This window comes from Eufriesea mexicana, unplaced genomic scaffold (assembly GCF_001483705.2).
Source record: "Eufriesea mexicana isolate 0111107269 unplaced genomic scaffold, ASM148370v2 scaffold2551, whole genome shotgun sequence".
NCBI lineage: Eukaryota > Metazoa > Arthropoda > Insecta > Hymenoptera > Apidae > Eufriesea > Eufriesea mexicana.
This window is the reverse complement of record NW_016910623.1, coordinates 1-22,453: the sequence shown is the minus strand read 5'-3', so window position 1 is coordinate 22,453 and position 22,453 is coordinate 1. Positions and strand designations below refer to the sequence as shown.

The following is a 22,453-nucleotide window of genomic DNA, read 5'->3' as shown; positions in this document are numbered from 1 at the left end:
AGAGAGAGAGAGAGTAAGAGAGAGAGAGAGTGAGAGAGAGAGAGAGAGAGTGAGAGAGAGAGAGAGAGAGAGAGAGAGAGAGAGAGGGGAGAGAAGGAGAGAGGAAAAGTGAACGGAGTGATTTGAAAGCACAGAGAAATTGACTGGTTCGGTTTTAATACCGCTGTGAAATATCGCGAAATGCAAGGGGCGGTGCTTTCTGTGTGTTCGTTTAAACGCGCCATGTAAAATCCTCGTAACATCGATGTGGAATATTTTCGGTAACTTTCGATAATCTCACAGGCGTAGATTTTAGTCAACCTCGGTGTATTATTAGCGATACTTTTCCTTTCACTGTCGAGAGCGAATTATAAAACGAAAGAGCGCGCGGCAAGGTTTCGAAGTTAACGGACCGCAAGATGGCGGAAGCCTGGCGCGAGGCGCGCGCAGCGACTGACGGTTATCGGGATTCGAGCTTCGCGGTATTTCACAGCGACGTATTCGTCGAGGATACGCCGAAGAGCGAGGAGAAGAGGCTGCAATTATTACAGTTAACTGTTACTATAAATTACGTAGAAGAGAAAGGAAAGCAGCGTGGACTGCGACCGGTGGATTCGCGATTCAGAGGTAATCCGATGCTCGTTAGGGAAATTACGGAACATCGAGGAACACCCCGATGACGCGACAAGGAATCTCCTCGCTTCTCCCTCGACGTCGGGAACATTCGCCAACCACCGATGGTTCTATTCTAAATTCATAGGTATTTTAATAACCGAAGGAGATATTCGCGCGAATTCCGCTCCAGTCCGTCTGCCACTGTGCATGTAACGATCTTTCCTTAATAAAATTCGTGAAAAACCAGCGGCGCTCCCGAGGGGAATGACGTCTTAATAAAAGAGAGAAAAGAGAAACGATGAGAGGAGATTTTTGTAACGACGAAACCCCCCATGATCCTTGAATCTCGATCCTCCGGTAATCCGAAAAGCAGCCAACTTGGACGAATCGCGTTCTTGGTTGAGATACAAGCGGATTTGTCCTCGTGACAGTGGCCAAAGCGAAATTGCCGCGACGTCGAAGAGCCTGGACATCGAGAGATCAACGATCCTCCGGGTTCACCGTGTCGCAGTCTACGCCTATGCTAACAGTTTCATCCCCCTAATGACATCACGCGCAAGAACTCGTCGTTGAAACGCATAGAAATCGTGATATCCGCTAATTTTCCGATCCCTGTAACGATACCGAGAAATCGGCAGCCACGCAGAGTTTTTCCCGAGGATAGGTAGATCGTGAAACGAGGACCAGTGACGAGACCTCGTTCCGTTAATTGATAACCGTCTGCGTGTACGCACGAACGTGATACAACGAAGCGACGATCATCGTTCCAGCTATTGGCAGCGAACGAACGAGTTGCGGAAAAATCGAGGGAAAATTAAGAGAACAGGGAGAAGGCGAAGAATGGAACGTTGCTCGTCCCGAAAATAAGAAATCGCAGACCGAACGAAGGAGGAACCGCGCGTTTATTCGTTTTCTTTGCAACGCGAACATGACAACGGTACAAAGAATTAGGAAAACAAAAATAGAAGAACGGAAACGCGGAGGTGACGGAGATGTGGCGAAGCTCGTGTCCACGTGGAACGAAATTCGTACAAGGAACCGGATTCTTCGCGATGATCCAAAGGTTTCGAGATAGTCTTTATAAAGTCGTCGATGAACAAAAGTTCCAGGTAAACGCTTTTCTGTACGAATTTCGCGAAAACGAAGTCTCATTGATTGCCGCGCCGAGTTCCCATCGAGGACGAAGAACGACGATCTGCGGAGAAATTTAACGGATTATAAAAGGGACTACAGAGGGATAAGGAATGGCAGATGCGTCTTTCTTGGTCCTTGATCGACCGACGATGTAATATCGCGAGAAATGAAACTGGCGTTGTATTCATAATCGATTTTCAGAGTTTTTCGCGACCATTTCTTCTTGATCCCCTCTGTCTCAAGCAGACAGACCTTGTAAAACAAGCCCCAACCCCCCCATCATCGACACTAACTGTTCGTCCTTTTTAACAAATATAACAAAACTTACGTCTTACTAAACGAGATCGGCGATCCGGAAAGTCGCAGCAGTTCGTTGGGATTTTCGACGAATGAAATTTGGAAACTTTTTGATAGATTTGGAAGGAAAGGGAACGTCGAAGGAACTGCTACGACATTCTGCGTTTGCTAAGTGTTTCATGATTCCTGTCCAAATGATCTCCGCTTCGGAATACCTTTAGATACGCTTTCATTCCGATTCAAATTGGAGGAGAGGATTATTTTAATGACGAGATAATAAAGGATATTTTAATTCGATAATTTTCTTTTTTTTTCCAACGAAGATGGCTACTTTATCTTTTCTTTTTTTCCTCTCTTTTCTCTTAACGATGTTGGTGAATATTTATTTTCTGTAAAATTGGAGAATTGACAGATTAAATTTTAAAGGTAATAAAGAATAGAACAGAAAAAGTATGACCTTTTTTAAAATTATTTTAAATAATGCCAAATATTTAATTTGTAAATTGAATTGCGTACACAGATGGCGCATGATTCTGAATAATTCTGCAGCGACATCTCGGAGAAGATACCGCAAACTGTAGTATCGGTACTACTATCGGTATAACAGAGAATACCCTGCGCATGCGTGTAGTCCAAGATATGCTATAGTCGATTCATCGAGTACAAATGGCACTTGTGCAGTTGGCTGTTCCTGTTGTCAGATAATTGCCAAAAGAAGTAGACCTGATTCACTGTTTATTTGCTACGTCGACGATATCTGGTTGCAAATGTGTAAATAGATAGTTGCAATACATAATGGCATTTCTCGAGGTTGATTTCACATTTTTCAGACATATTTTATACAATGTTTATTCGTGTTTTGTATTTAACCTCACTTTCGGCTCTCTCATACGAATATATTTATTTTTCAGTGGCGGCGCTGCAATTTTTTCGATCTTAAAAAAGAAGTCGACGATGGAAAAATAGCTGCAGCACTTGGCGTGAGTTACCTTTGACACCATTCCGATATTTTTCAATATGATATTCGGATATAGGTTAAAATATCCTCGATGTATATCACATAATTTGTTGATTAGGACGCCCAAGTGACAGCAGCTACGAGTGGTAACGGAAATTTAGTGTTCGGAGATAATACAGGCAATCTACATTTAGTGAACAGAGCTTACGAAGTTACTACTTTTCGCGCTTACGACCTCACGTTAACGTTAGCTCAGCAAGTTCAGCATTCCACATTTTTGTTTACAATTGGTGTTAGTATCGTTGCAGTATCTTGCTATGCATTTGTAGAAAAACTATTTCTTAGAATGAAAAATATATTGTTTAGGAGGATGAACAAGGTTGTAATCCTACCATAAAGGTATGGAATGTAGCTAAACTGGACAAACAAGGCAATCCAACGTGTGTCTGTATAAGTAGGGCCATACCAAGTTACAGAGCAGTTCCTGCAACTACTCTATGCGTACATACTAGTCTAACATTAATGGCTGTTGGTTTTGAAGATGGTTCTATTATGCTATATAGGTAAGAGTAAATTTGATAATAATTATTTTGTAATTTTTAAACAATTCTTAATGTACAGTTTTTGAATCTTTAGGGGTGACTTAACTAGAGAAAGAAAGAACAAGATAAAAGTGTTGAAAGATACCAATGTTACTATTACCGGTTTAGCGATAAGGTCTACTGCCAAACAAACTTATTTATTTGTTGCTACACCAAATAGTGTATTCCTGTATAATATTACTATTAAAGATAAAGAATTCAAATCTCCCTTAGACACTATGGGTTGTGCCAGAAAATGTAGCGTTCTTGCAGAATCTATGCAAGATAGTCATTTCATGATTGGTCGTAATGATGTAATAACATTAATAAAATTCCATTATATACATTGTATTAAATATTATTTTAATCGATAAATTTGTATTACATTAGGCAATTTATTGTTACACACCAGATGGTAGAGGCCCTTGTTATGCTGTAGAGGGACAAAAAACGATGTTAGAATGGTTCAGAAGTTATCTAGTTATTATAGCAAAAGAAGCTGCTAATGTTCCAAGAACAACAATTACTATTTCTGCGAAACCAAGGTAAGAATGTTTTACATGTTCATAGTCGTTATGTAAAAGTAGAAAGTAAGAACAAATTCTCAAAGTGTATATGTTTTCAGTACTATAGAGCCAATACCTCCAGGAGTAGATAAGCATATGATTACAGTTCTTGATATATTGAACAAATTCATTGTATTTTCTGCTCCAATGTTGTCTGTGCAAGCTGTGGTGTCAGAATGGGGTGGATTTTTCATTCTCAGTGGTGACAGTAAACTTTATCACCTAGATGAAAAAGATCTGCAATCGAAATTAGCAATACTTTTTAGGAAAAACTTATATGATGTATATATCAGGTAGATCATGAAATCTTTAATCAAAATTATAGAAAACGTTTCAATTATAATTTAATATTACATTATTTTTAGAATAGCTAAAAATCAGAAATATGATGCCGAAGGACTTGTCGATATATTTAGACAATATGGTGATCACTTATATTCAAAAGGAGATCATAATGGAGCAATAGAACAATATATTAAAACTATCGGAAAATTAGAACCATCGTACGTAATTAGAAAATTTTTAGATTCTCAGCATATAGATAATCTAACGACTTATTTGCAAGCCTTGCATAAAAATGGGCAGGCAACGGGAGACCATACAACTTTGTTATTAAATTGTTACACGAAGCTAAATCAGACGGATAAATTAAAAGAATTCATCATGGTGAATAATAATAACTACTAATTTTTATACAAAATTAATTGATAACTTGTATGATTATGTTATATCGTGTAATAATTTTAGACGAAAGATAGAAAGATTGATTTCGATGTTGAAATTGCAATAAAAGTTTGCCGTCAAGCTTCGCCGGAAGATGCTTTGCTACTTGCTCAAAAACATGGCCACCATGAATGGTATCTTCGTATTCAAATAGAAGATAATCACGAGTACCAGAAAGCATTAGAATATATAGCAACATTGGAATTTGAAGAAGTACGTTTGTATAGCTTCCAAATTCAACTCATTCGATTAATTTTACAAAAATTTGTAGGCTGAATCCAACATGAAGAAATATGCCAATGTTCTCATAGAAAATGTGCCAGATGATGCAACACAATTTTTAAAAACTTTATGTACCAATTATAGACCTTCCAATAAACCACTTGTTGACCAGGTAAAATTGAATAATGAAGTAATAATAGATTTGATCAAACAATTAATCGTAATAATTTATTTTATTTAGGAAGCATTAGACGGTACAGTGGACCAACATATCGATAAAGCGAATCCAGAAGATTTTATTCATCTGTTTTTAAATAATTCGGAACGTCTTGTAGAATTCTTAGAACATCTCGTAAAAACTTGTACCAAGTTAGTAAATCGATATAGATATGAAAAAATCAAACATAATTTGCATTCTACAAGTTGTATATTTTGATGCACAGGTGGAGTACTTTAGTATACAACACTTTAGTAGAACACTATCTCCATGTTTGGTCAGCTTTAGACAATGATGTGGCAAAAATACAGTGCGAACAGAAAATTATTCGACTCTTACAAAATTCGGAAGCGTGTTACGATAAAGATCAAATATTAATCTTATGTCATCAACATAATTTTAAGCGCGGTTTACTTTTCCTTTACGAAGAAAGCAAATTGTAGGTACTAGTAACTCATCCATTAGATATAACATTCTGAAATTTGATATTATTAATGATATTATTATGTGTCATATATAGATACCAAGAGATATTACAATTCCATTTACGTGAAGGAGATAGTGAGCAGATTTTAGCTGCATGCAAACGATTCGGACATCAAGATCCGAATTTATGGGTTCAAGCTTTATGGAGTATTGCAAAAAATAAAGAAGCCTCGACTAAGCTTCTTGCAGACATACTAGTTTTCATAGGTATATTATAAATTCAATTGAACTTTTTCAATGACATAGCATATTATGTAATTTAAAAAAAAAAATTTATATAGTCCAAGAGAAGCTTTTGTCACCATTGATGGTCATTGATGCAATTTCTACTTCACTTTCTTGTACCTTGGGAGATGTAAGAACTTATCTAAACAGTGTGTTACAAATGGAACTTAAGCAAACCCAAGCCGATGTAGAACTAATCGAAAAATATCGAGCAGACACTCAAAAAATACGCGAACAAATAGAATCACTTAGAAACAATATTATAATCTTCCAAGGATCACGTTGCAGTGCTTGTCATCATCAGTTAGAACTTCCATCTGTACATTTTATGTGTCAACATTCGTATCATCAACAGTGAGTTTAAACTTTATATAATGTCCTATGTAGTAACATTTTTGTAAGGTATTGTAATGTGTCTTCATTCTACTAGCTGTTTTCAAAGATTCTCGGAAAACGAAAATGAATGTCCAGCTTGTTTACCAAACAATAAAAAATTATTGGATATCATAAGAGCACAGGAACAATCAAGAGATCTTCATGATACATTTCACAGTCTGTTAGATCGAGCAGAAGATCCATTTTCGTTAGTTGCTGATTACTTTGGTCGCGGAGTTTTCAAAAAATTAATGGTAATCACTGATAGCGATAAATCGTTATCAATGAAATTTGAGGAACCAAAATTAACTTATGGACCAGACGTGGAGGCTAGAATTAAATTAATGGATAAAAATAGTACATTAGGTAAATAATATTTTGTTCGATCAATTTATTACTTTCCAAGATATATTAATATTCTTAGTTCAAATCAAATATTTTATTCTAGGAAAAACTGAAATTCGTCGTCACGATTTCTTTACAATAACGGATGATCGACTGCGATCTTTTCCAAAAACAGATCTTTACTCTTCGTCATTAGAAGTAAATATCTCTGATACAGCTAGTAATAGTACAACACCGAAATCATCACCGATTCAGAAATCTTACGTACCACCAAAAACATCGATAGTCCCGTCCAATTTATTCGCAACAGGAGACTACGACGAATCAAAAAATCCATTTGCTGAAGACAAAGATGATGACGACTCTTATTCCTTCAAAGGTGACGATACGAATCCCTTTAAAGATGACGACACGAAGAATCCCTTTAGGGATAACGACGATGATGATTATAATAAGAACCTGAATCCCTTTAGTAGATAAATTGCATTTATTATATTCAACTGTTTCATCTATTAAGTTCATGAACAATTAAGTAAGTGGATTATACATTATTATTAGAAAATAAGTACATCAGCTTATGAAGAAAGATATCGTAAATATTATTATTGTGTATGAAAATGGAAAATTGAAATTTATTATTGTATAAATTCAGCTTAACTTTTATTAGTATGATCCTTCTTAAAAGACATAATTGTCATTCAGTCTAAGTATAGCATGAACTTATATTACTTTTCCATTTTATACATGCATCATATAATAATAATATCTTTGGTGCTTCATACAATTTGTAAAATGAAAAATGATATATTCACATAAGAAAATGAGACATATGTATATGTATATTAAACAATTTATTGTACATATTCATTTATAATATGTTTACATGTTATAACATATAAATTCTACAAAATATCTATTAGACAATTTACCCAATGAGTATTATTATAAAAAATACTTTACATTTTACAAAAAGATACATCTATCAAAGACAGCGTTTTTCAAATAATAATTAATAAATAAGTTATGCATAAAACAAAAGCATCTACTACAATTATACAAGATCTAAATTCTGTTTCCATTCACATATTTGATCACTTATTCTAAAAGCACTCCAATTATCTGTAGTTTCTACAGATCGTGGTTTTATAGAAACAGGAGTACAATACTCATCTGTAGATATAGGTGTAAAAAAATCAGAGAGTTTTGGTATAACATCCTTTTGTTGTGGTTCTGGATCCTTACTACGAATTAATCTACTTGGTAATTGATTGTCATCTATAGATAAGTCCACCAAATTCTTGTAAACTATTTCATCAAGGGGAAAATCTAAAGCAGTAGAAACCTGAAACAAAGAACATCGGACAATATTTTCCAATATTATTGTAAGATAACACTTTTTTCAGTACCTTTGCATTTATAAGATTTTTATATGAAGCTGGTAAATGTTCTATATCAGTTATAACTTTTTGCTGCTTCATTTCATTTAATTTATTGATTGTACAGATAATTGAATTATATTCTGGTCTTGCTAATTTTTCTCCAGAAATAATTGATTTCAAATGGGTGTTTTCATCATTTTCTGGAATTTTTAAATTATTTGTCTGCTTGCATGGTTTTCCTGGGCCAATATAAGGCTTTATCTTAGGACCAATTATATCCCTTATCATAGTTTTTTTAACAAAAGGGCCTTTAATTTTGGGCACACTTTTACTATATTTATAACATGGCATAACATTAACAACAGATTTTGAATTAACATTCTTTTTAATTGTACTTGAGAGAGGTACTTTATTTGTAACATTTGACTTTTTTGTAGCAGTGCTAACAGAACAAAGTCTATTTTTATGTTTTAAAATGTCTAAATCTGAGGATTTTATAGTTGAAGTCTTAATATCCCTTTTAACAACTGTTGCTCCATTCTCTTTTTCTTTGTTACCTCTTATACAATCTTTTTTTAGACTATTACTTTTGTAACCATTTTCAGATTTAAGTATCTTTTTTATATTTTCACCTTGTTCGATCGAAGAATCTGTAGAGGCTATTACATCATTGCTTAGAGGTTTAATAGAAGTTTTGGGCATAGCAATTTCTTTAGAATTTGCTTTAATATTCTGAATATTATTAGCATCATTTAATGGAATTTGATTCTCCACTTTGATAGGATTTTCTTTCCCAGAAGAAGTTTCAATTATGCAAGGAGGAAGTGTATTAGCACATAATAAGTTTGGACTTGATATATTATTAACAAGCCCTGTGTTTTTATTCTCACAATTATCAGATCTTTCATTTAATTTTACTAATTTCACGGGTTTAGTTAATGTTACAATACTTTTAATTTTTGGTTTGTTCGGTTGCTTAACAGTTTTTTGATCAATCGAATTTTTTAACTCTTTTGTTGTCGATTTGCCGGCATCAGTTTGACAAAATCTGACTTTTGGTCTCACAAAAAATTTTGTATCTTTAGACATTCTACAAAAATATCAAATTGTAAACTATTTAATTCATAAAAACTTAAAAGGTACGATAGCGATGCAATTACACGATGGATATGTCCAAAACATAACCTTCGAAACCTCGAAGATTTAAATTCTGTCAAATAACTATCAAAACCTTCATTGATGTCATCGATGACTTACTAAGGCCATAACACTTGTTCTTTAAAATCACCCGGCTTCAATCTTTTTTGCGATATTTGTTATATACAGGTAGGTTAGTTATTGAAAGGTGGATCGTATTTGCCACGTGTGTATTGTGATTATAATTTGTTTAACAATTAGCTTATTGTGATTGTAGGTGTTTAGTAACAATTAATAGTATCTATGACGGAAAATGTATCGCATGAAAACATGGAGCTTTACGAGGTAATTAATTTCCAATTATTTACGTTTTGTTATGAAATCATTGATTGATATGGAAGGTTAAAATAATCTGATTCGTTATAAACTTGCGTAATGTTTTTATTTGTTTACTAGAATCCCGAACTTCTACCGCTGGAGGAGCTAAAGCTAAAGATTAAAACTGGTGGTGTTATTGAAGATGTTGAAGCTTTGGTAAGTGTGTAAATAGTAAAATGTCTGTGAATATATCAACTGATACTAGATGAACTTTAAATAAGTAAATTGTACAACTTTTAGTATGAATGTTTTTTTATTTTTATGTTTCTAGAGTAAGAGATGGGCAAGTGACCATTATTTTTTAAGTTATGAAGCACCTGATATATACAATGATGATGGATTTGAAATTACGGGAGCAAAACAGCGTTGGATGGAAATTGTCAATTATATGATTAATGATTTAAAATGGTTACTTGGTCTTCCATTTTATAAGTAAGCACAGTCAATAATATCAATAGCATAAAACAATATTAAATTGTAACATTAAAATATCATAATTATTAGCAGATTCAAGATATCAGAAGTATATATATTATATATATATGTTTTTTATATAACATCTTTATTATTATGTATTCTTTATTTAGGTTTTGGTCAAACATTGTATTCAATACCTCGATATTAGATACATTGGTATCTTTTCTACAAGAAGCACCACCATTTTATGCTTTAGAAAATTTCCCAAATTCTCCAGAAATGTTGGAACTTTTAGAAACACTAAGTCGCTATGTACTTGTAGTGTTTACACGACTTGTCACAAATAAAGAAAGCTCCAAGGAATTTATGAACCGTCCATTTTTTGGAAATTTATTGTATGAGAAGTACATATTCACGGTACCTATTATCTTTGATCTCTGTCAACTTTATGGCAGAGATAATGGAAAAGTAATAAAGAGAATTTTAAATTGTTTATTTACATTAGAACCAAGGTACTATAATGATCTTCAGAGAGCTGTTCCTTATCTTGTAGAGGTAATGTATTAATATAAATAAAATGATCTTAATAGAATAAATTTAGTCTTATCAGAATGGAATTAAATGTATATGTTATCAATTTAGGTTCTTGAAAATGTTGAGGCACAGTTTGATGGCTATTCTACTCACACCAATGAAACTGTCTCATTGTCAAAACAGAATACTAATTCAACAAAAATTACATTAGTTCATTTGGAAGATATGATATTATGTGTTTTAGATATATCATCAACCATTAATGTGTTCTTAAAAAATTACCATGTTGCAATTAGTATATTTCATAAAAAGGATTTTATGAATAAGTAAGTAATTAAATTAATACTCTTATATATTCTAAATGACTTTAACAATTCATTTTATTGTTTAACATTTATTAGACTTGTTTTAGTATATGAAAACACAATACCTGAGATGTATAAAATATTAGATAACTTAGCAAACAACGATGAAAATATGCCGAAATATGTACAACTGAAGCATCGTCTGGATGTAATAAGAATTGAAATTATAAATCTTTTTCGTATTATTATATACGAACCAGTGTCAAATATCCAAGAAAATTTGTAAGTTTGTAAACTTTAAATGAATATGTATATTATATATAAAATTCATTGTATAACATTCGAATATAATTATAATATTGCGTTTAGGAATTCGATAAAAGAAGCAGAGTTGAAGGAACGGGTGGATGAATATCTTAATTTACTAATCAATGTAATTTCTGAAAAAGAGTTCATTACAGATTATGTTCAGTTTTATCCTATTGAATTAGATTTGATTGTATTTTCACAAATTTGTCCTGATTTGTATCCTTTTTTAAACATAGTGTCATCATAATCGTAATAATTGAAGAATTAATATATAATAAATCTTTTTATACTTAACATATATTTAGTGATACAATCAAATATGATTACATAATGCAGTCAGTAAATGCAATTATTGGAAACCCTGGCACCCCATCTACTAGCTTTTCTAACAATGTAAATGTAAGTTTGAAGAAATTGTAAAATATTTTGACGAAAGTTGTATATAACATTATTTTTATATAGGAAGCTACAGCTGGACCCAGTGGTATTTCAAATCAAACAGCTACATCTAAAAATGTAGATTCTTCAAATAAGAATCAAATTTCCATGATGAAGAATTCTGTTGAATTTGCTGGACCTAGTGGTATAAATCAAACAGCTACATCTAAAAATATAGATTCTACAAATAAGAACCAAATTTCTGTGATGAAGAATTCTGTTGAATTTGCATCCCTTGTTTCTGAAGTTAAAGATATCTTATATGATTTAGATGAACATTTCATTGAGGTAATTATCTTGTTGTAGAAAAATTATTCCATATGTACATTCAACAATATTTATTTCACAGATAAGTTTGGAGTATTACAATTATGACACTGCAGCTGTGATAAATGCCGTATTAGAAAACTCATTACCGCAGAAATTAAAAGAATTAAAGGAGTTAGGACCGTCACAAATACCTAGTGCAACGCCAATTTATACTGTACGAGCATTTTATTATTTAAAATATTTTACAAAAATTAATATATTAAATACTATAAGTACGTGTTTTTGTTATTTTCCTAGGAGGTTTCAGTTAATGAAAATTCGATGGTCGATAGTCATAATGATAATGACAATGATGACAATGATGATGATGAAAATGATGACGATGATGACGATGATGATGATGATGATGTTTATGTGAAAACTGAAGAAACAATACCAATAGCTACTGATTATATAATTAAAAAGTAAGAATTAAGAAATAATTGTTCTGAATCACATGTATAATGTACAAAAAACAATTATTTACGTATAATAGCCGTATTCGATAATATTTGTAAAAATTAAATTATTTCAATTTGTTGTATATAGAATTACTAAAACGGAATTTGTTACAGTTACAGCCTTGTTGCAGACGTTTACAACGATGAGTATGATGATACGTATGACAATCGTGACATACGTGGGAACACACACGATAATTCGACTGAAATAGATTCAAGACCTTTTACTATACCAAGAGTTTGTATTTATTTCAGTTATTTAAAATGTACTTTGTTAAAAATTAATAAATAATAATTTTAGGTCCTTCGTGAAAAACAAAAGATTGAAGTCGTAAGTGATTCAGAATCAGAAAACGAAGATGTGGGGAATGATCAAAATGGAAAAGACTGTTTTGTACAAAATCCAGAAGAGATACGTGCTAGAGCGGAGCAACGAAGACAAATGCGAGGTGGGAAAGTTGCATCAAATGTAATTGGTATGTTTATCAAGATTTATACAACGTTCAACGTAATCTAATCGTTATAGATAAATGTAACATGTATTATTAATGATGCTTATCCATACAGTATCAAAATAACCTAATTTCCTTATGTACAGGTAAACCTAAAGGTCAAGGACAGGAGAAAGATGTCTTATATAATAGGCAGCAGAAGAATACCAAAAAAGCAAAACGTGCCAATCACAATCGTCGTTCTGGTGCCCAGTGGAAACGAAATCAAGGGATGGTTTCATCATAAATCTATCTATAATTTTACAATATGATTGTAAATACTGCCATTTGATAAATATATTCGTACCTATGTCAATATCATAAAAATTGGTTCTGACAAAAATTTTTATGATTCTTTATCTTTAACAATTGTAAGAGATCTTATTCTATTCATTTGACTTTCAATTGCTTGTTGGTATTCGTCTTCACGTATCATTGCACTGGGCGATGACTCCGAACTATTTGGTACCGACATAAAATGTGTGAATAAATGCATCGCACTTCCGTAGTAATCCAATTGTATCATGATCAACGCGTGTACGCTAGGTTTAATATACTCTAATCTTTTATCTAAAAACATGGGTAGTTCTATAAGTAATTGAGAATGTACAGTCTTCAACTCCTTAGCTGCTGCTTCCTCTGCTCTGCATTCTCTTTCTAATTTTACAATATGATTAGCAGTTCTATCTTTTTTTTCCTTCAATTTTTTAACACGATTATAAGAATTTTTCCAAGTAGTTACCAACTCTTCGCGTTTGGCTATTGCTGCAGCTATTAAAATAAATTCATCACGTAATTTTTTTAAGGGTTCTATAAAAGTTTTCTGACAAAGAGTTGCCATTTCTTGCACAGTTTTTCCAATCTATGAAAATACAAACCTATTATACTGTATTTCTTATGATATAAAAGTAATTTATAAATTTACCTGTGTTGTCACTGAATGGTAGTTTTCTACTACTGTTCTGAAATCATCATTGAAATGTGCTAAACCACAAGATGTTAGATTTAATGTCAATCTTTGATCTGCTCTATCCAAGCTCACTACGGCTTCTATATATCTTTTCATTTCCTTAGTTAATTTTCTGATTGTATCTTCAACGCTTGAACAGCAAATAAACTTTTATATAATTACAGTAATAATATCATACAATTACATCAACAAATATACATACTAAATAAGTCTTTGAACTGCAATATCCAAGTTTCTGTCTTCTGATTGAGATAGTAGAGGAGGTGCAGGAGTAGGCCTTTGTGTCAAGTGATTTTTTTTCAAAGGATTCCTGTGAATATTACATTATTTAGAGATATTATATTAGGTTAACAAACTGTTTTGAACAATGTCACTTATTTACCACATAGTATTATTATCAAAATTTAAAAAATATTCATAATATTATATATAACTAATCAAAGTTGTTGTCCGAAAACGAATTATTGCGTTTATTAATTAAGAAAACATTCCAGTGACGTATACCACATTTCAGAATATTATCTCGATTATCTCGAACCGAATAGATAAAGTTCAGGATGAAATAATCCACGTAACTTTACATTTTATTAGATTTATTTTATTAATCTTTATTCAGTTTATTAATAGATAACGTGTTAATAAATCATGCACTAAGATACAATTTATTATTTGTCAATTTAAATTTAATAGAATATTTTCGAACCTTTATTAATATCTTAATTTTAATATTGATTGCAGTTTTAAATAAAGTAAAATTATATACATGCGTATAAATATAATCAATTTTATTGAATGCATATATGCTCAATATATTTTTTTTTCTCTTTGGAAGGTATATTTACAAAAATATATATACAAATATAATTTTTAGTAATCTTTTTTTATTAAAACAATTGTATAAAGACAAAAATAATATAGATACAATAAGTTTCAATATTTCTTAAATTACTTCAAATTCATATTTTAAATATACAAAATGAAACACAATTTAATGATCTATTATGATTAATTCATCTATACCCCAATCTTCATAACTGTTGTCAGGTAGATAACGCCTAATTATGATTGGTATTTTTCTTTGTTTTAATTCCTTCATTGCAATTTGTAATGGATCAGTTTCTCCCTCTAATTCCACCATCACAGGAGCACACATAGCTATTTGTAATGCTCTCGTTCCTAACACCCTTGCTCTTTCATATCTATAATTCATATATAATTGATATACTTTATCCACATTATAATTAAAAACTTTTATTTAAGATTACCCACTTTGTCATATATCTTGTTGTAATTCTTTTAGATCTTTGTACTCCACCAGTAGTTTCACCTGCTGCATGTAACTCTATATTTTCTCCATCTTCTTCCTGAGGTTCTAATTCAATGTTATCATCATCATCCACATCATCAAAATCATCTGCTACCCTTTAAATATGAAAATTTTAACTTGACGTTAATATGTATCATGAATGTTCATTGTTTAAGAACCGTATTATATAATTAAGACTATTCCTGTGGTTTAATATAACCTAACAACGTTAGGTTATATTCATTTTCACATAAAATACATAAACCTAATAGAATGATAGAAATCTTTTATCAAATAATTATCCTTAAAAAATTATTCGTATAGTAATATTTATAATTTACTTTCTTAATGACAGTAAATTTTTATTATAAAACGAAGAAACAAGTACAGAGATGTTTACTGCATACAATTATACATTTAAATAAATTACATACTCGTCTCCATCAAAATCATCATCTGCCATTTTTCTTAATTATATAAATATTATAATTGCAAAGTATAAATTATTCGTTTCCCAAATTATTCGTCAAAAATCAACAATCAACACAATATATTACACAAGAAAATACTAACAAACGTTTCAAAGTTACCACTACCTCTGTGATAAATTTCCTAGAATGAAATTACAAAAAAAACAAAAGTATTAGTAACTTATGAAGTATAAAAAAGCTGGTAAAAGATGAAATATGTATTATATACAAAATACTGAAAATGTAACTAACCAATGTATAAATTATAAAAACTGTATAAATTACCAAATTTATTATTAATAACAAATTAATATTTTTAATAACAAATTGGTCACAACGTAAATTTATAATACAAATGGAAAAATTACTAAATTATAGGCTATTATTAGTATATATAACGTATATGCGTGAAAATGTATCTATAATTAGCCAAAAGTTAATAAATTGCTACATTTCTTGTTAATAACAAATATTTTGCAACGTATATTAACGATAAAAGTAAAAAAAGTTAATAAATTATTACCTACTATTTAAATAAACGACGTATTTGTGTTAGAATATATTCGGAACTTACAAAAAGTCTAAAAGTTAATAAGTTAATAAATTTATTGTTAATAACAAATTAAAATCATTGATAACAAATAGTTTGCAAAGTATATTAACGATAAAAGTAAAAAAAGTTAATAAATTATTAGTTATTACAGCGAAAAAGTAACTTTTAAAGGAATCGGTAAAGTTCGGAAATTTTCGCCGATTTTCGGACGGCCGGCCGCCGCTATATAAGGGGCCCGCGTATGGCTCGAGCCAGTTGTCGGTTCAACTTCGGAGGGTGCGCGTTAATATTTTTTCTTTCAGGTACTAATTATTTTCTGTTTCAGGTTTTAATTATCTTTCTTCTTTCAGATTCTATTTCTTTTATTATACATTTCATTGTTTGTACATTCGAGTATTTGGTACAATATTCGAATGCTTCGTCGTTGGTTTATTTGTACATCATCGTTGGCTAGATCAATGGCTATTCAGTATCCATTGTCCACTCTCTTAAATAATTTAACAATAATTCTTTCTTTCAGGTACTAATTATTTTTCGTTTCAGGTTTTAATTATTTTTCTTCTTTCAGATTCTATTTCTTTTATTATAGATTTCATTGTTTGTGCATTCGAGTATTTGGTACAATATTCGAATGCTTCGTCGTTGGTTTACTTATGTCTCATCGTTGGCTAAATCTTTCCTTTCACAAATTTTACGACTTCCGTTCGATTTGTTTTCGTTAGAGCGTTCGAGTATTTCGTATAATACTCGAGCGCTTCCTCGTTGGTATGTTTATATCTCACCGTTGGAATGTTTCTGTCTCGTAGTTATGTTGCTCAGGTCTCGTCGTTGGCTTGCTCGTTCCATTTGGTTATTATCCTTGATGGTTTCCTCGTACTAATCCCTTTCCTTTCAGCTATATATTAACAATAATATATTCTGTTTTAGCTTTTAGGTTTCTCAAGATTCTGTTTGCGACACATCAATGAACGATGCGTGCGTTTACTTTTAAGTAATCATAAGATAGATCCATAGACTAAGTATCATGTGCGCGCTATCTGTACAAAGGTAAGCTACCTAACTTGGAGCGAAATTTATAAATTCTCTATCATTTTCTTATCCCCCTCGTTTAGCAAATAGAACATAATTGTTCTCGCGATAATCGCGATCGTTCGTAAGTACCGACTAGCCTACGCGACGTGCTCTCGTGTACTCGATAAGTACATGCTTCGTAAGTCATCCTCACGACTCGTCTCCGACACTCATTTCCAGTCACTGTCAATCTCGTCATGCATCGGGTTCCAGGGTGACCCCCTCGGATCAGTGCGTCTTCTGACCTCGACGGGGCGGTCCGCTGCCTAAGTCGTACGCGACTGGGGCTCGGGCACATGCTGGCTGACGGACTAGTACCATCTACGGTTAGACCACAGGGATGATTAAGTTCTACCCCGTGTGGCTGGGATGCGAAGTGTCTGTCTTGGCCGGCAACCGCCCAGCAGGGCCCTCGCGTTGACACTAGAAGTTTCATTGGTTCAGGGACTATCCTTGGTCCACGTGTAAGTCTTGGCGAGTGCGACAGTGACTGGAATTGAGCTAGGCCCGATCGGGAGGGTGCCGAGGTATGAAGTTATCTCTGTACACGGGAGTACATCGCCTAGGCTAGTCGGTCTTTCGAATAATCGCGAACTCGTTCGGGCGCGTCGCGATTTTCTATTAGCTCGCGTGTTTGATATTTCATTCCCTATTTTATGGGAACTCGAAAATATCTTAGCGTTGCGACAGTAGAGTTTCAGTATACCGAACCGAAACCCCTTTTGTAAGACACGAATTATAATAAAGTGTCGGTAGAGTCATTTTAACTTAATTCGCTCCAAGTTAGATTAGGGTACCTTTGATACAGGTAGTGCCAGTAGGATGCGCCACTAGGGCGCATGTCGGGTCTCGATGCGTAGCCACCTCCGCGTGGTGAGACCTGGTAATTGGTATCGTTTTCCAATGATTTTTCTTTGGAAAACCATACCAAGCTAAGAGCTGCGCATAAAGTTGGCAATATCTGTTTAAGTGATATTTAAATGAAGAGTAATTAAGCTAACAAGGAGAGTGCAAGTCCTTCGATTTAGTTGAAACTTTGCAGCTTTGTAGATATCGTCATGCAGTTTAAGAAAATACATCATTATAGCCGCAACTACTCAATAGTTTGTGAGATATTTTGGATTAAAGTTTTATTACTTTTTTAATTATACATATCTTTCTAATATGTTTGAAGTTGAGTTGTATCGTAACGGCGACGTTCGAGAATTGCCATAGTGGAGGACCGGCGTTTGATTCCGGTCCCATAGGTTTGATAATCTTTTGAATATATTTTTTATTTTGTATTCATTTTGCATTGTTAGTAAACAATTGTAATTAATATTTCTTAATAAAAAAAATTATTTTTTACTCTTTCTAATGCTAGTATATATTTATTACAAAATAATAAGAATATTATGCAAGAAAAATACTTTTCTATAGCAATCTTATTTACTATTGGAAATACAAAACCTATTGCTCATGTAAGTATTAATTATTAAATTAAACATCGTGTAAGAATTTTGCCTTTAATTCCAACTTTGCTCTGCAGCTATAAATGTTCATGAAATAATTACAAAAACTTGGCAATTTATTAATTTTCTACTGTCCAATTGATTTCTAGAATCCAGTTCGAATACAAATCTTACTGCCTGTGATCAGCGCCATCTATGATTTAGGCTCAAAAATCAAGAAAGTAATAGGAATATAGAATAGGCAAGGAGGTCGTCGAAGAGCTGGTCACTTGGCACACAAGGACAGACAGGGAATAGAAAAGGATAGAAGGGCTCGGGCAGTGAAAAATTAATAAATTACTCAATTTCTATAATTAATTTATGAACTTTTATAATTTCATTGCAAAGTTGGAACTTCAGGCTGCATTCTTATATAATTTTCGGAGAGAATATAGCTCTAAGTTGTTAGTTATTAATTTTTATGTGATGGCGTCTATGATATAGTAGCGGCGACCATCACGATCTTCCGTGAAAGTATTTAATACTCAACGTAAAATAGAAGCAAAATATGATCAAAAGTTATATCAGAAGATTCGCAAGAACATTGTTTTTCTAATGAGTGCATAAAGTTTCATAAATTAATTGCGTAAGGGATAGTAATTAATGAAAAACCTATGGCGTCTTCGGCAACAATTCAAACACTCCGTCAAAAAATAATTAATAACTAATTAATTAGGGACAAATTTATATCGAAAAATGTATTGGAAAGTTCTTGAAGGATCTGCCTTTACGATGCAATTATAAAAGTTCATAAATTAATCGCAGGAATTGAGTAATTAATTAATTTTCTAATAAAAATTCAAAAAGGAACAGTCAGCGCCATTAGAAAATTAATTAATTACTCAATTCCTGCAATTAATTTATGAACTTTTATAATTGTATCGTAAAGGCAGATCCTTCAAGAATTTTTCAATATATTTTTCGATATAAATTTGTCCCTAATTAATTAGTTATTAATTATTTTTCGACGGAGTGTTTGAATTGTTGCCGAAGACGCCATTGGTTTTTCATTAAATACTATTCTTTACACAATTAATTTATGAAACTTTATGCACTCATTAGAAAAACAATGTTCTTGCGAATCCTCTGATATAACCTTTGATCACATTTTGCTTCTAGTTTCATCTAGAATTAAATATTTTCACGGAAGATCATGATGGTCGCCGTCGCGAAATCATAGATGCAATTATTCAAAAATTAATAACTAACAATTTAGAGTTAAATTCTTTACGAAAATTATATAAGAATGCAGCCTGAAGTTCCAACTTTGCAATGAAATTATAAAAGTTTATAAATTAATTATAGAAATTGAGTAATTTATTAATTTTTCACTGCCCGAGCCCTTCTATCCTTTTCTATTCCCTCTCTGTCCTTGTCTCCCAGGGGCCCAGCTCTTCGACGATCTCTTTGCCCATCCTATATTCCTATTACTTTCTTGATTTTTGAGCCTAAATCATAGATGGCGCTGATCGCAAGCGGTAAAATTTTTATTCCAACTAGATACCACTTCTGGTTAGGCGCTAATAATACACCTTAATGAATCAATCCGGCAGCAGAAAATTAATAAGTTTTCAAGTTTTTGTAATTAATTCGTGAACATTTACAGCTGCACAGCAAAGTTGGGATTATAGGCAACATTCTTATACAATGTTTAATTTAATAATTAGTTACTAGTAAATAAGATTGCTATAAAAAAGGGCTTTTCTTGCATAATATTCTTATTATTAAGTAGTAAATATATACTGGCATAAGAAAGGGTAAAAAATAAATTTTTTTATTAAGAAATTTTCTTTACAATTTTTTATTCACAATGTTTTCATGGGCGAAAGATGAATACAAAAGAAAAACTAGATTGAAAAAAAAAAATAGTAACTTATGAACCGGAATCGAATCTCAGTCCTCGAGCATAGAAATTCTCGACTATCACCATTAGTCTACAACTCCAATTAAAAACTATTGAAAATAAATTTGTAATTCGCCGAGTAATAAAGCTTTAATCGTAAATATCTTAAAAGCTATTGAGTAGTTGCCGCTATAATGATATATTTTCTTAAACTGCATGACGATATCTACAAACCTGCAATGTTTCAACTAAATCGGTGACCCGAAAGGCTTGCACTCTCTTTGTAAGTAAAGAAAGGAACGCAAGTAAGGGAAGGTATGTAAGGACGGTAAGGTAAGTATAAGGTAAGTATAAGGTAAGTAAAATAATAAAAATCTACTGCAAAGCAGGAAAAGCATTGTCCAGGGAATTCTTGGAAATGACGTCATTTCTTGGAATTGGTCAGCGAGCAACCTCCTATCATTTTATGTTACCCTAATACAAAGTCACAAAATCGGTCGAAAATTTTATGGCAAGGCACCGAAAGTATTGTTCGAGAGTTCTAGGAAATGACGTCATTTCTTGGAATTGTCTCGGCGAACGACCTCCTTTCATATCATGTTATCCTGATACAAACTCGTGAAATCGGCCGAAAATATTACGGCGAGGCTGCAAAAGTATTTTTCGAGAATTCTTGGAAATGACGTCATTTCTTGGAACTTTCTCGGCGAATGACCTCCTACCATGTCATGTTATCCTGATACAAACTCGCGAAATCGACCGAAAGTTTGACGGCTAGACAGCAAAAATATTGTCCACAAAGGCAGAAAAAGTATTGACCACAAAGGCAGGAAAAGTATTGACCAGAGGTGGTAAAAGTATTGACCATAGGTGGCAAAAGTATTGACCAGTGGCAGCAAAAGTATTGACCACCAAGCAGCAAAAGTATCGTCTGGAGAGTTCTTGGAAATGATGTCATTTCTTAGAGGTGGCACGGCGATAAACCTCTTTTCATGTCATGTTATCCTGATACAAACTCGTGAAATCGGTCGAAGACTTTACGGAGAGGCTGTAAAAGTATTGTCCGCAGAATTCTCGGAAATGACGTCATTTCTTGGAATTGTCTCGGCGGACGACCTCCTTTCATATTATGTTACCCTGATACAAAAACGCGAAATTGGCCAAAAATTTTTCGCCGGAGGAATCGACAAGAATTGGATCTATTAAAAAACTCCGATTTTTTTAGCCTATTTTTTAGAGCCCTTCTCAACAAGTTTTTTGATATATAAAACGTTTAAAAAAGATGCGGGATAAACCTGGTACGTGGTTTCAAAGTCTGCATGAACAATTCGCTGATAATTACTCATAATTAATTAATTAGGAAGAAATTAATATTCAAAGTTATATTACAAAGCTCGTAAATGATGTGCCTTAGCGATGCAATTGTTAAACTTCATAAATTAGTTGCAGAAATTGTGTAATTTGTTAATTTTCCAATGCCGAATGAAAATTGAAATTACATCGGTTAGCGACATCTATAATGTTACATTGGAAGCTCGTTCTGCGCTCAATGCCATCTATGATTTAAGGGTGGAAGCTCGTATTAGAGTTAAAAATCATAGATAACGTAGAGCGGAGGACAAGGTTCCAGTCCAAAATCATAGATGCCGACGAAGTTCCTGGAAATGATGTCACATCCAAGAATTCTCTGGACAATTCTTTTTCTACCTGCAGTGCATTTTAATAATTTTACTTACCTCATACGTACCTTATACTTACCTTCCTTTACTTGCATTCCTCTCCTTACCTACCTTAATTTCCCTCCATGCAAATATCATTTAAACAGATATTGCCTACTCTCTATTTTCAGAGTTCTCAGGGAACATTGAA

The 22,453-nt window shown here is 32.6% G+C and overlaps 5 protein-coding genes across 5 annotated transcripts; 2 read left to right on the top strand and 3 right to left on the bottom strand.

Annotated features, from left to right (window-relative positions):
* The first annotated feature begins 2,711 nt into the window (after positions 1 to 2,711).
* Positions 2,712 to 7,203, top strand: Vps11 (vacuolar protein sorting 11). The gene is made up of 16 exons (XM_017903802.1): positions 2,712 to 2,835; positions 2,937 to 3,005; positions 3,102 to 3,275; positions 3,350 to 3,546; positions 3,620 to 3,878; positions 3,955 to 4,109; positions 4,190 to 4,423; positions 4,496 to 4,796; positions 4,878 to 5,066; positions 5,125 to 5,247; positions 5,317 to 5,444; positions 5,519 to 5,731; positions 5,813 to 5,985; positions 6,060 to 6,357; positions 6,434 to 6,744; positions 6,827 to 7,203. Exons 1-16 carry the CDS (start codon positions 2,821 to 2,823, stop codon positions 7,201 to 7,203), a joined length of 3,216 nt encoding a protein of 1,071 aa, XP_017759291.1. The 5' UTR covers positions 2,712 to 2,820.
* Positions 7,204 to 7,774: 571 nt separating this feature from the next.
* LOC108550140 (uncharacterized) lies at positions 7,775 to 9,207 on the bottom strand. The gene is made up of 2 exons (XM_017903801.1): positions 8,130 to 9,207; positions 7,775 to 8,065 (listed from the first exon to the last, which is right to left on the bottom strand). The coding sequence occupies exons 1-2, from the start codon at positions 9,189 to 9,191 to the stop codon at positions 7,775 to 7,777; spliced, it is 1,353 nt and encodes a 450-aa protein (XP_017759290.1). The 5' UTR covers positions 9,192 to 9,207.
* A 323-nt stretch (positions 9,208 to 9,530) lies between these two features.
* LOC108550157 (activating signal cointegrator 1 complex subunit 2) lies at positions 9,531 to 13,183 on the top strand. The gene is made up of 14 exons (XM_017903818.1): positions 9,531 to 9,584; positions 9,696 to 9,773; positions 9,889 to 10,049; positions 10,205 to 10,589; positions 10,677 to 10,894; positions 10,970 to 11,155; positions 11,243 to 11,398; positions 11,488 to 11,581; positions 11,645 to 11,908; positions 11,970 to 12,104; positions 12,188 to 12,354; positions 12,505 to 12,628; positions 12,692 to 12,866; positions 12,989 to 13,183. Exons 1-14 carry the CDS (start codon positions 9,570 to 9,572, stop codon positions 13,126 to 13,128), a joined length of 2,298 nt encoding a protein of 765 aa, XP_017759307.1. The 5' UTR covers positions 9,531 to 9,569; the 3' UTR covers positions 13,129 to 13,183.
* Positions 13,169 to 14,312, bottom strand: LOC108550155 (uncharacterized). The gene is made up of 4 exons (XM_017903816.1): positions 14,234 to 14,312; positions 14,054 to 14,161; positions 13,807 to 13,981; positions 13,169 to 13,743 (listed from the first exon to the last, which is right to left on the bottom strand). The coding sequence occupies exons 1-4, from the start codon at positions 14,236 to 14,238 to the stop codon at positions 13,228 to 13,230; spliced, it is 804 nt and encodes a 267-aa protein (XP_017759305.1). The 5' UTR covers positions 14,239 to 14,312; the 3' UTR covers positions 13,169 to 13,227.
* A 527-nt stretch (positions 14,313 to 14,839) lies between these two features.
* Positions 14,840 to 15,731, bottom strand: RpII18 (RNA polymerase II subunit RpII18). Its single transcript, XM_017903817.1, has 3 exons — positions 15,592 to 15,731; positions 15,121 to 15,273; positions 14,840 to 15,050 (listed from the first exon to the last, which is right to left on the bottom strand). The coding sequence occupies exons 1-3, from the start codon at positions 15,618 to 15,620 to the stop codon at positions 14,840 to 14,842; spliced, it is 393 nt and encodes a 130-aa protein (XP_017759306.1). The 5' UTR covers positions 15,621 to 15,731.
* Between the last annotated feature and the right edge of the window lie 6,722 nt (positions 15,732 to 22,453).

Coding starts and splice junctions, on each gene's coding strand:
- RpII18 (XM_017903817.1), bottom strand. CDS start 15,620: ATGGCAGATGATGATTTTGATGGAGACGA. Junction 15,274..15,591: donor GATGATTTTGATGGAGACGA/GTATGTAATTTA, acceptor TCATATTTAAAG/GGTAGCAGATGATTTTGATG. Junction 15,051..15,120: donor ACAACAAGATATATGACAAA/GTGGGTAATCTT, acceptor TATGAATTATAG/ATATGAAAGAGCAAGGGTGT.
- LOC108550157 (XM_017903818.1), top strand. Junction 11,399..11,487: donor TCACAAATTTGTCCTGATTT/GTATCCTTTTTT, acceptor ACATATATTTAG/TGATACAATCAAATATGATT. Junction 12,629..12,691: donor GACCTTTTACTATACCAAGA/GTTTGTATTTAT, acceptor TAATAATTTTAG/GTCCTTCGTGAAAAACAAAA.
- Vps11 (XM_017903802.1), top strand. Junction 3,879..3,954: donor TCATGATTGGTCGTAATGAT/GTAATAACATTA, acceptor GTATTACATTAG/GCAATTTATTGTTACACACC. Junction 5,986..6,059: donor AGACATACTAGTTTTCATAG/GTATATTATAAA, acceptor AAATTTATATAG/TCCAAGAGAAGCTTTTGTCA.
- LOC108550155 (XM_017903816.1), bottom strand. Junction 13,982..14,053: donor GCAGTTCAAAGACTTATTTA/GTATGTATATTT, acceptor TTGCTGTTCAAG/CGTTGAAGATACAATCAGAA. Junction 13,744..13,806: donor ACCATTCAGTGACAACACAG/GTAAATTTATAA, acceptor GTATTTTCATAG/ATTGGAAAAACTGTGCAAGA.
- LOC108550140 (XM_017903801.1), bottom strand. CDS start 9,191: ATGTCTAAAGATACAAAATTTTTTGTGAGACCAAAAGTCAGATTTTGT. Junction 8,066..8,129: donor AAAATCTTATAAATGCAAAG/GTACTGAAAAAA, acceptor TCTTTGTTTCAG/GTTTCTACTGCTTTAGATTT.